The 12,615-nt window shown below is 46.1% G+C and overlaps 1 protein-coding gene across 1 annotated transcript in view; it reads right to left on the reverse strand.

Annotated features, from left to right (window-relative positions):
- mrpl45 (mitochondrial ribosomal protein L45) overlaps positions 1-12,615 on the reverse strand; it is a 58,427-nt gene that overhangs the window by 4,442 nt on the left and 41,370 nt on the right. The window contains exons 6-7 of the mRNA XM_073071781.1: positions 10,878-11,027; positions 5,417-5,590 (exon numbers count right to left, since the gene is read on the reverse strand). Of these exons, the coding sequence (XP_072927882.1) occupies positions 5,417-5,590; positions 10,878-11,027 (324 nt within the window). The remainder of the gene's footprint in view (positions 1-5,416; positions 5,591-10,877; positions 11,028-12,615) is intronic.

Below are 12,615 nucleotides of genomic sequence, written 5' to 3' on the forward strand. Positions count from 1 at the left end.
TGGTATGTCGCATACAGGGTGAAACGCCAAGACTTTGGGGTAACTGCAGTCTGTGTCTTTCCTAATGCTTTGCTCACGCTGGAGTGCTCGGTGGCAGTCCCGATGCTTTTTTTGCCGGTGGGGGAGGGGGGAACATTGCTTTGCTGCCGCTTACGCGCGGGAGGTGGGAGCTGGGGGGTACTTTGGGGTTCTAACATTTAACTGTCATTCATTCTTTGGGGCACTCCTCTGTTTTCATGGATGGTAGTAAAGAAAAAGCATTTCAGGATGTATATTGTATACATTTCTCTGACATTAAATTGAACCTTGAACCTTTGAGATTTGCCACCCTCTAGCTAAAGAAATTCCTCATCTCTGTTCCAAAAGAACATCCTTCTATTCTGAGGTTGTACCCTCTGGTCCTAGACTCCTCCACTATAGGGAACATTCTCTCCACATCCACTCTATCTGTGTCCTCTGGTCCTAGACTCCCCCACTATAGGAAACATTCTCTCCACATCCACTCTATCTGTGCCCTCTGGTCCTAGACTCCCCCACTATAGGAAACATCCTCTCCACATCCACTCTATCTGTGTCCTCTGGTCCTAGACTCACCCACTATAGGAAACATCCTCTCCACATCCACTCTATCTGTGTCCTCTGGTCCTAGACTCCCCACTATAGGAAACATCCTGTCCACATCCACTCTATCTGCGTCCTCTGGTCCTAGACTCCCTCACTATAGGGAACATCCTCTCCACATCCACTCTATCTGTGTCCTCTGGTCTTAGACTCCCCACTATAGGAAACATCCTGTCCACATCCACTCTATCTGTGTCCTCTGGTCCTAGACTCCCTCACTATAGGGAACATTCTCTCCACATCCACTCTATCTGTGTCCTCTGGTCCTAGACTCCCCCACTATAGGAAACATTCTCTCCACATCCACTCTATCTGTGCCCTCTGGTCCTAGACTCCCCCACTATAGGGAACATCCTCTCCACATCCACTCTATCTGTGTCCTCTGGTCCTAGACTCACCACTATAGGAAACATCCTCTCCACATCCACTCTATCTGTGTCCTCTGGTCCTAGACTCCCCCACTATAGGAAACATCCTCTCCACATCCACTCTATCTGTGTCCTCTGGTCCTAGACTCCCCCACTATAGGAAACATCCTCTCCACATCCACTCTATCTGTGTCCTCTGGTCCTAGACTCACCCACTATAGGAAACATCCTCTCCACATCCACTCTATCTGTGTCCTCTGGTCCTAGACTCTCCCACTACAGGAAACATCCTCTCCACATCCACTCTATCTGTGTCCTCTGGTCCTAGACTCCCCCACTATAGGAAACATCCTCTCCACATCCACTCTATCTGTGTCCTCTGGTCCTAGACTCCCCACTATAGGAAACATCCTGTCCACATCCACTCTATCTGTGTCCTCTGGTCCTAGACTCCCTCACTATAGGGAACATCCTCTCCACATCCACTCTATCTGTGTCCTCTGGTCTTAGACTCCCCACTATAGGAAACATCCTGTCCACATCCACTCTATCTGTGTCCTCTGGTCCTAGACTCCCTCACTATAGGGAACATTCTCTCCACATCCACTCTATCTGTGTCCTCTGGTCCTAGACTCCCCCACTATAGGAAACATTCTCTCCACATCCACTCTATCTGTGTCCTCTGGTCCTAGACTCCCCCACTATAGGAAACATCCTCTCCACATCCACTCTATCTGTGTCCTCTGGTCCTAGACTCCCCCACTATAGGAAACATCCTCTCCACATCCACTCTATCTGTGCCCTCTGGTCCTAGACTCCCCCACTATAGGAAACATCCTCTCCACATCCACCCTATCTGTGTCCTCTGGTCCTAGACTCCCCCACTATAGGAAACATCCTCTCCACATCCACTCTATCTGTGTCCTCTGGTCCTAGACTCCCCACTATAGGAAACATCCTCTCCACATCCACTCTATCTGTGTCCTCTGGTCCTAGACTCACCCACTATAGGAAACATCCTCTCCACATCCACTCTATCTGTGTCCTCTGGTCCTAGACTCCCCCACTACAGGAAACATCCTCTCCACATCCACTCTATCTGTGTCCTCTGGTCCTAGACTCCCCCACTATAGGAAACATCCTCTCCACATCCACTCTATCTGTGTCCTCTGGTCCTAGACTCCCCACTATAGGAAACATCCTGTCCACATCCACTCTATCTGTGTCCTCTGGTCCTAGACTCCCCCACTATAGAAAATATCCTCTCCACATCCACTCTATCTGTGTCCTCTGGTCCTAGACTCTGCCACTATAGGAAACATCCTCTCCACATCCACTCTATTTGTGTCCTCTGGTCCTAGACTCCCCACTATAGGAAACATCCTCTCCACATCCACTCTATCTGTGTCCTCTGGTCCTAGACTCCCCCACTATAGGAAACATCCTCTCCACATCCACTCTATCTGTGTCCTCTGGTCCTAGACTCCCCACTATAGGAAACATCCTCTCCACGTCCACTCTATTTGTGGTCCTAGACTTCCCCACTATAGGAAACAACCTCTCCACATCCACTCTCTGTGTCCTCTGGTCCTAGACTCCCCCACTATAGAAAATATCCTCTCCACATCCACTCTATCTGTGTCCTCTGGTCCTAGACTCTGCCACTATAGGAAACATCCTCTCCACATCCACTCTATCTGTGGTCCTAGACTTCCCCACTATAGGAAACAACCTCTCCACATCCACTCTATCTGTGTCCTCTGGTCCTAGACTCCCCCACTATAGAAAATATCCTCTCCACATCCACTCTATCTGTGTCCTCTGGTCCTAGACTCTGCCACTATAGGAAACATCCTCTCCACATCCACTCTATCTGTGGTCCTAGACTTCCCCACTATAGGAAACAACCTCTCCACATCCACTCTATCTGTGTCCTCTAGTCCTAGACTCCCCCACTATAGGAAACATCCTCACCACATCCACTCTATCTGTGTCCTCTGGTCCTAGACTCCCTCACTATAGGAAACATCCTCTCCACATCCACTCTATCTGTGTCCTCTGGTCCTAGACTCCCTCACTATAGGAAACATCCTCTCCACATCCACTCTATCTGTGTCCTCTGGTCCTAGACTCCCTCACTATAGGAAACATCCTCTCCACATCCACTCTATCTGTGCCCTCTGGTCCTAGACTCCCTCACTATAGGAAACATCCTCTCCACATCCACTCTATCTGTGTCCTCTGGTCCTAGACTCCCTCACTATAGGAAACATCCTCTCCACATCCACTCTATCTGTGCCCTCTGGTCCTAGACTCCCCCACTATAGGAAACATCCTCACCACATCCACTCTATCTGTGTCCTCTGGTACTAGACTCCCCCACTATAGGAAACATCCTCTCCACATCCACTCTATCTAGGCCTTTCAATATTCAATAGGTTTCAATGGGATCCCCCTCGTTCGTCTAAACTCCATTGAATCTAGGCCCAGTGGCATCTATCTCATTTTGGAATCAATGCCAATCCTACATAATGTCTTCTTAATGAGAGAGTTCAGAGGAGAATGGCTAGACTAGTTCAAGCTGACAGGAAGGCAATAGCCATGTGTTACAACAGTGATGTGCAGAAGAGCATCTCTCAATGCACAACGTGTCGAATCTTCTAGTGGATGGGCTACAGCAGCAGAAAGCCACACCGGGTTCCACTCTGCTACCTAATAAGTGGTCACTGAGTGTATGTTCAGTATATTGAGATCATGCAGTATCTCTGTATTAGGGGTTTTTCCATCAAACGCTGGTTTTTCTGTGGTTTGGAGGTAGGAGGTTTCTATGTAAATTGGGAAGTTGAAAGGTGGGCAGACAGTAAATTTCACCTGTGCTGTTTGTGTGAAATGTTCAGTGACTTGTACCCATTGCACAATGGGTTAGCCTGAAATATTGCTTTTTTAAAAAACGTATTAGGCATTAATTATCACACAGAAGAAATGAGATGATCCTGCAGATGCTGGAAATCTTGAGCAATGCACAGAAAAGCTGGAGGAACTCAGCAGGTCTAGTTAGAATGGACTTGCAGAGGATGTTTTCTAAAGTGGAGAGTCTACGTCCCAAGGGCACATCCTCGGAATAGGAGATCCTTTCAGAACGGCGATGAGGAGGAGTTTCTTTATCCAGAGGGTGCTGAATCTGTGCAATTCATTGTTACAGATGGCCATGAAGGCCAAGTAACTTAAAGTGGATGTTCAGAGGTTCTTGATTAGTAAAGGCACCAAAGGTTATGGGGAGAGGCAGAAGAATCGGGGTTATGAGGAATAAAGCAATCATGATGGAATGGTGGAGCAGACTCGATGGGCTGAATGGCCTAATTCTGCTCCTGCGTCTTATGGTCTAATAAATGTCCACTATTACTTTAGTTTGGGGGGGGGGGGGGGGGTTAAACTCCATCACGACTGTGTTCAAGTTGCAGCAAGGCAAGGGTTAATATAATGTCCAGGCAAGGATAGACTGCAGATCAGAATCAGGTTTAATATCACTGACATACTGCAATACAGAATAATAAAAATGTGTAAATTACAGTAAGTATATATATTTTATAAGGTAAATAAGTGTTCATGGGTTCACTACTTTTGTTTTCTTTTCGCGCTACTTACTTAATTTAACATTTTTAGATAAAATGCAGTCAGCCAGGCAAGAAAGGTACTTGAAGAGCACGGCTTCCTTTTGCATGGATTGTGCAGCAACAGAGCCGTTTCACTTACTGTACAGGAAAGATGCAAAACACACGCACCAACTAAGGGACAATTATACAGAGTCCAGTGTCAACAACTCTTCTGCAACTCAATCAATCAAAAGCTTTTATAAAAATAAAGTCATTCTCTTCTACAACCAAGAGCAATTGAGACACACACCAGAAATTAGGTTATTCACATCTGCTTTCAAAATCTAGGACATTCCTCGTATTACAAACCGGTTTTGTTCGGGAAGGCCATGCACGACACAGAAACTCTTCACAGTATGGTCACCAATTCTCTACTGTGTAAAAAGTTCATTCTGTAAGGTTCGGCTGGAAGATCAGGGACATTTAGTCAACTGTAAGATTCAGTTCCTTTTTAAAAGTCACATTCAACCTGCACTTAGTGGCCACTCTACTTATTTACTGGCACCAACAATCATTCCGTGGTCAAAGTCACTTAGATCACATTTCTTCCCCATTCTGATGTTTGGTCTGAACAACAACTGAACCTCTTGACCGTGTCTGCGTGCTTTAATGCATTAAGTTGCTGCCAAGTGATCGGTGATTAGATATTTGCATTACATATGTATCTAATAAACCAGCCACTGAGTAAATATTCTTATGTTACAGAGGTAGGTGAACAACCATGGTGATAAGCTTACATAATTGAACACTTGGTATAACAGCCAACAAAATTACCTTAATGATAGGATCTTTGGGTGGGGCCCAGGCAGGTACAATCTTTCCATGCATTCTCCATGACCCATAGGGATTGACTAAGTGTCTCTCAAACACCACGTACTCCAAGATATCTTTTGGTAAGTCTTCGTTGCCATACATCAGCCGACCAAATCGGTCATAAATGGCTAAAGTCTAGAAGTCAGAGAGAGTGGTTAATAGTTTTCCATTAACAATATCAAAGTCGATCAGTAAAGTCAATCATGCGTGAAAAAAGATTCTCTCAAAACACTAACAGGAAAGAAAAACAAATAAAGGCCTTAATCCTAACAGGACTGGAACATACTATTTTCTTTTAAAGATTCATGCCCAAAACAAATAGGAAACACTCATCAGGTCAGGCAACACCTGTGGAGAAAGAAATATTTAATTTTTCAGGATGATAATCATTTCTGAAGATCATTATATGCATGTTGCATGACATCATCATTAAGTGCTGTGTCATATGATGTAGGGGATCATGGCCTTTCCACGACCATGATTGTTCTTGGTAAATTTCTCTACAGAAGTGGTTTGCCATTGTCTTCTTCTGGACAGTGTCTTTACCAGACGGGTGACCCCCGGTCATTATCAATACTCTTCAGAGATTGTCAGCCTGGTGTCAGTGGTCACATGACCAGGACTTGTGATCTGCACCGGCTGCTCGTACGACCATCTACCACCGGCCCCCACGGCTTCATGTGATCCCGATCGGAGAGGTGGGGGCTAAGCAGGTGATACAGCTTGCCCAAGGGTGACCTGCAGGCTAGTGGAGGGAAGGAGCACTTAATACCTCCTTTGGTAGAGATGTATCTCCAACACACCACCCAATTTTTGGAGAGGGAACATAGCATATAGAACATGGACAGTACAGCACTATACAAACTCTTCAGCACACGATATTGTGCTGAGCTTTTAATCTATTCCAAGCCCTCCATTTTTCTTTCATCCATGTGCCTATCTAAGAGTTTCTTAAATGTTTCTAATGTATCTGCCAGCGCGTTCCATGCACCCATCACTCTGTGTAAAAGGCCTACTTCTGACATCATCGCTATACTTTCTTCCAAAAACCTTAAAATATGTCCCTGGTATTTCCACCCGAGGAAAAAGTCTCTGGCTGCTCATTCGATCTATGCCTATTATCATCCTACACAAGTCAACTCCCATCTTCCTTCACTCCAAAGAGAAAAGCCCTAGTTCACTCAACCTATCCTCATAAGACATGCTCTCTCATCCAGGCAGCACCTCCTCTGCACCCTTTCTACAGCTCCCCATCCTTCCCATCCATGCTGGTTCGCGAGCCTGATAGTTGTAGAGTAATAAGTGTTCCTGAACCTGGTGGTGTGGGACCCAAGGCTTCTTTACTTTACATCCTGCCCGATGATAGTAAAGAGAAGAGAGCATGGACTGGATGATGGGGGTCCTTGAAGATGGACGCTGCTTTCTGGCGACAGCGGTCCTTGTTGATGTGCTCAATGATGGGGGGGGCTTTGCCAACAATGGACTGGGCCGTGTCCACCTCTTTCTGTAGCCTTTTCCTTTTCTGGGCACTGGTGTTCTGATCTAAGACTTGTCACTGAATGTCATTGACAATTTCAAAGAAAATTGAATGTAAAAAAAAATCTAGTCCAAGACCCCGAGTCTGTGAATGTTGCAGCAGTCCGCAGTTGAACACAGTATGGCTTGTCTTCTGTCGGTGGGGCAGCACCGACTCCATCTTGGACACAGTGCCACACCGCACCCGGCACTCTGGTGGAGCACACCAACTCCAACGCCTCTCTCCTGGGCAGATGACATCACAGCTTGGCCCCATCATCCGCCCCTGCTTCCGCCAATAAATCAGTGAATCAGACTTGCAGCATTCCACATCAACAATGTCCAACAGGGTCCTGCGATCACAAGAAAAGCAACTGAAATGATCACTCATTGTTGGACCGCACACTGCCCTCACGCACCGATGCCAGATGCAGGCAGCAGCACAATCCGCACCAAGTCTAGCTCCTTCAGTTTCTCCGCCAACGAGCAACTCCATCATGGGGTGGACCTGCAGTACTTTAAGTTCTTAATGTCCAACAGGGTCTTGCAATCATAAAAAATAAGTTTAAAAAAAAGACAGTAACACCTTTTGTTGGCCCCATAAAAGCTGCTGAGGCACCATCTTACCGGAATTCTACTGTCCTGTATAATATATATATATATATATATATATATATATACACATATATATATATATATATATATATATATATATATATATATATACACATACACACACACACACACACACATATATATATAGTTATGAACCCAGCCCCCTCCTTCCTGAGAATCGCAAGATCGCTATTAATTCGGGTCTGGGACCCAGGGAATGAGAGAGAATCCTCAGAAATACAAAGCAACGGATTTTGACCATTGTTCTTAGAGACACCTGTGTGGATTGCGACTCTATGCTACGTGCCAGCGATCAGGGCTGCGTGCACACCCTCGGGCAATGTGGGGTGGGGATTGTATCACCCCACCTTGATTGACATCTACAACTCTGCAAGTCAAGATAAAAAGGGGACTGCAGGAGGCAGTACCCCAGCGACGCACCAGAAGGAGACACCATCGCTCATCGCTCCCGTGATAACAGGAAGCTATTCGGAAGCCACGTGTGGTTCGGTTCCCCTAGCTTGGGGAACGAGTGGCTGATAACCCCGAAAAGGACTTCGAACTGACAACGGGGAACCCACGTTCCCGATTCAATGGTTTGAGTCCAAAAGGCTGGCAAGTTTATTTTCTCACCAAAAATTCTCTCTCTCTCCAACACGTGAAACCCAGCGGTCCCCAAAAGGCTAAAAGCCTGCATGAACTCCAGAGACTTTGATATTTCCATCGGACAATATTTTTACCCCTAGACAAACGATAGAGCTACTTCTTATTGTTGATTATTACTATACCCGCGCTTTAGATTGAGTATTGACGACGTATATTATCTGAATGTTTGTATTAACCTTACTTTTGTGCCCCTTTATAAATAAAAACGTTTAAAAATAGTACCATCAAATTTCAGCGGACCTTTGCTGGTAAGTGACCCAGTTACGGGGTTCGTAACTATATATATATATACACACACAGAATGGAAGCAAGGCTTTTGGCATGATATGGTCTGTAAGGATATTCATTGCCTGTGTAATCCTTTCCCATTCCACTTCATCTGTTGTCACATCTTCCTGTATTCCTGTCTTATGTACTTATTAGTTTCCCTTCAAAGCATCAATATTATTTACCTTTAACTACTTCATGTGTCAATGCATTCCCCATTTTACTACAGTAAGGTTTTTCACAAATTTCACATTGGATTTAGTTATCAACTATTTATGTTGGAAACTCCAAGTTGGAATCAATATCCACGTTGGAAATATTCTGATCTTTTGAAGCCTCCACCTTCTTGTCTCCTCTCCTGTCAGGCTCCGATCCTGAACCGCGTTCCGGGTTTTGATCCAGTCCGGGGGCTCCGGACTCCAGGTCCTGCAGTTGTCCCTCCCGTCACCCGTGATCTAGTTAGGACCCTCCTGGTTCAAGGAGACACACTTGTAACTCATTGAGCTGCAGGTGTTTATAAGGGGCCTTGGGACTGGGACCAGGCGGGTGGTCATTTTGTTCTGTTTCCCTGCCGGCTCCGAACTCGTCTCTGCATTCTGTTATCCCGCCCGGGCTCAGACCTCTTCTTCATCATGCTTCTCTGCCCGTACCAGTACTGCCAGGTTGGTCCGCTCCCCCACCTTTCCTCCCATGCGCTTCTCCGCTCGGTTTTGTGTTTCGTGCTGTCACTGAATGTCATTGACAATGTCAAAGAAAATTGAATGTAAAAAAAAATCTAGTCCAAGACCCCGAGTCTGTGAATGTTGCAGCAGTCCGCAGTTGAACACAGTATTGGTCACGCTGTCTGCCGGCCGTTTCCGAATTTCCTGCTGTCATGGCTGTTGTGTTGGTCGACCTGGACCGATGCCCGTTCCTATCCCTCGCCGCCGTCGAGCGGGTCTGGCCTACCTGCCATGGCCCAGCGGAGGTTCTGCCCCCTCCTTCTCTTCCGCCTGAACTCTGGGATAGGCCCGCACCCGCCTAGGGGTCCGCGTCGTGCCCAGGCCTCCAGTGTTTCTGCCTGGGAGGCGCCCCTACCCGGGGTACATGCGGCCCGCCCAGGGAGGGCTCTCCGCTAGCCTATCGCCACCTAGACCTGTCTGTCTGCCTGCCTGCCTGAACCTAGGGGACCTGTCTGCCTGAACCCCGAGGACCTGTCTGCCTGAATCCCGGGAGCCTGCCTACCTGACTTCGAACTTCAGGAGCCGCTCCGCTCCGCCTGCCGGAATCTATTGATTGTGGAAGCATCTCAGTGATGGGGCAAGTGAAGTTATCCCCTTTGGTTCAAGAGCCTGTTGGTTGAGGGGTAATAACTGTTCCTGAACCTGGTGGTGTGGGGCCTGAGGCTCCTGCACCTCCCTCCTGATGGTTGAGGGGTGCTAACTGTTCCTGAACCTGGTGGTGTGGGGCCTGAGGCTCCTGTACCTCCCTCCTGATGGTTGAGGGGTAATAACTGTTCCTGAACCTGGTGGTGTGGGGCCTGAGGCTCCTGTACCTCCTTCCTGATGGTTGAGGGGTAATACCTGTTCCTGAACCTGGTGGTGTGGGGCCTGAGGCTCCTGTACCTCCATCCTGATAGTTGAGAGGTAATAACTGTTCCTGAACCTGGTGGTGTGGGGCCTGAGGCTCCTGTACCTCCTTCCTGATGGTTGAGGGGTAATGACTGTTCCTGAACCTGGTGGTGTGGTCCTGAGGTTCCTGTACCTTCTTTCTGATGGTAGCAGTGAGAAGAGAGCATGTCCTGGGTGGTGAGGGTTCCTGATGATGGATGCTGCTTTCTATGGAAGATACTACAGTATATCTCCCATATAGTATCTCTTCACATAGTTTTCAAATTTTTTAAAAGACACTGCATCCAAGATGAGATCAGGCTCCTAAACCAAAGGGGATAACTTTATTCAACTTCACTTGCCCCATCATTGAAATGTTCCCACAACCAATGGACCCACTTTCAAGAATTCTTCATCTCATGTTCTCCATATTCATTGCTTATTTATTTATTATTTTTCTTTCTCTTTTGTATTTGCACAGTTTGTTGTCCATCCTGTTGGGCTTTCATTGATTCCATTATGGTTCTTGGATTTTCTGAGTATGCTCACGAGGAAATGAATCGCAGGGTTGTGTATAGTGACATATATGCACTTTGAACTCTGAGATACCACATACCTGTTTGTTGGTTGAAGAGTAATTATTGTCTGGGATAATCAGGAATAGTCCTCCTGCTCTTTGAATAATGCCATGGGAATTTCTTTCACAAGTTCTAAGGAGTGGTTCTATGTTCTATATTTATCAGTCACAGTAAAGAAGGCTGTTAAAATACCTGCTGCGTGTGGAATCGGATGGTGACCTGACCATACAAATTCCCCTTGCTGACCATGTCAGGACAGCGGATGTGGACAAGCTTCGGTGCTTCCAGGGACTGCAGGAACTTCCAGCGGATTGTCTTGAACCTGTTGCCACGTACCATGTCCTGATGGAAAGACCAGAGACTCCTATTAATCTGCTTTCCTCAATGGGAAGAAGGATCAATTTTGTATGTTAAAGATGCTTTGCATTTTTAAAGCACCTTTCATGACCTCAGGACAACCAAAAGCATTTCAAAGTTTAAAAGTTCAAATTTCAAAGTAAATTTATTATCAAAGAGTACACATATGTCACCATATTTATTTATTATTGAGATACAGCACGGAGTAGGCCTTTCGAGCTGCGCCGCCCAGCAATCTCCCGATTTAACCCCAGCCTAATCACAGGTCAATTTATAATGATCAATTAACCTACCAACCGGTACAACTTTGGACTGTGGGAAGAAATGAGAGCGCCCGAAGGAAATCCACACGGTACGGAGAGAACGGAAGAAGTCCTTACAGACAGTGGCAGATATATAATACCATGAGATTTATATTCTAAATAAAACTGAGAACATGAGTTGTAGAGGCCGTGAAAGTGAGTCCAGTTCAGTGATGAGTGTTGTGGTGAGTGAAGTGTTTCACTGTCAGACAACAATGAACAAAGAGTGACACACACAAAATGGTGGGGGAACTTAGCAGGTCAGGCAACATCTATGGAAATCAATAAACAGTCGACAATTCGGGCCGAGACCCTTCAACAGGGCATTTTCAGTAGTTCAGAGATGAAAAGATCCAGAGCAAGTGGAAGAACAGAGCAGGGTGTCCAAAAAAAGGAGGAGGGCTGATAATGAGACATCAGCGCTGAGTGGGGGAATCCTTGTTGAATGCAAGGAATGCTATCAATTTGCACAGAGCAACCTCAAACAAACAGAAGTATGGTAATGCCTGAACATCTCGTCATTTATTTTAGCTGAAGGATGCATTTCAGCGAGGATGACTCCCTTGCTGTCCACTGAAAGTCAAAGTCAAGTTGATTGTCATATGCACAATCATATGCACAACGAAGAATCAAGGAAGGATCAACTTTATTCGCCATTTATGTACATCTACATAAGGTGGTGGGGTGGAGATATAAAGGAGGTATAACGCACTCCTTCCCTCCGCTAGCCTGCAGGTCACCCTTGGCTAAAGTGTAGCACCTGCTTGGCCCCCCCCCCCCCCTACATCTGATCAAGGTTACAGAAGCCATGGAAGCAGGTATGAGCAGCTGGTGCGTATATCAAATCCTGGTTATACGACCACTGACGCCAGGCAGACAATCTCTGAAGAGTATTGATAATGGCTGGGGTCACCCTTATTGTAAAGACACTGCCCAGAAGGTAGCAATGGCAAACCACTTCTGTAGAAGAATTTGCCAAGAACAATCATGGTCATGGAAAGACTGTGATCACCCACGTCATACGGCACGGCACATAACGAACGAAAGACATTTACATGCATTAGGAATTTGTTCTGGTGTGTTGGTCACGGCACAACATGCAGCAAAAGCAACAACATTCAACAATTATAAAGGATTATATAAAAACGAAGTTAGAGGTTTAAGTACAGATGTGGAATAAAATGTGCATAAATACCATCATATAATTACAATCTAAACAGAATTTTTAAAAAGTGGTTTAAAGTGCTTACAGTGTAGTAGATAGAGGGGAG

The sequence above is a fragment of the Hemitrygon akajei genome, chromosome 18, assembly GCF_048418815.1.
Source record: "Hemitrygon akajei chromosome 18, sHemAka1.3, whole genome shotgun sequence".
NCBI classification, from domain to species: Eukaryota; Metazoa; Chordata; class Chondrichthyes; order Myliobatiformes; family Dasyatidae; genus Hemitrygon; species Hemitrygon akajei.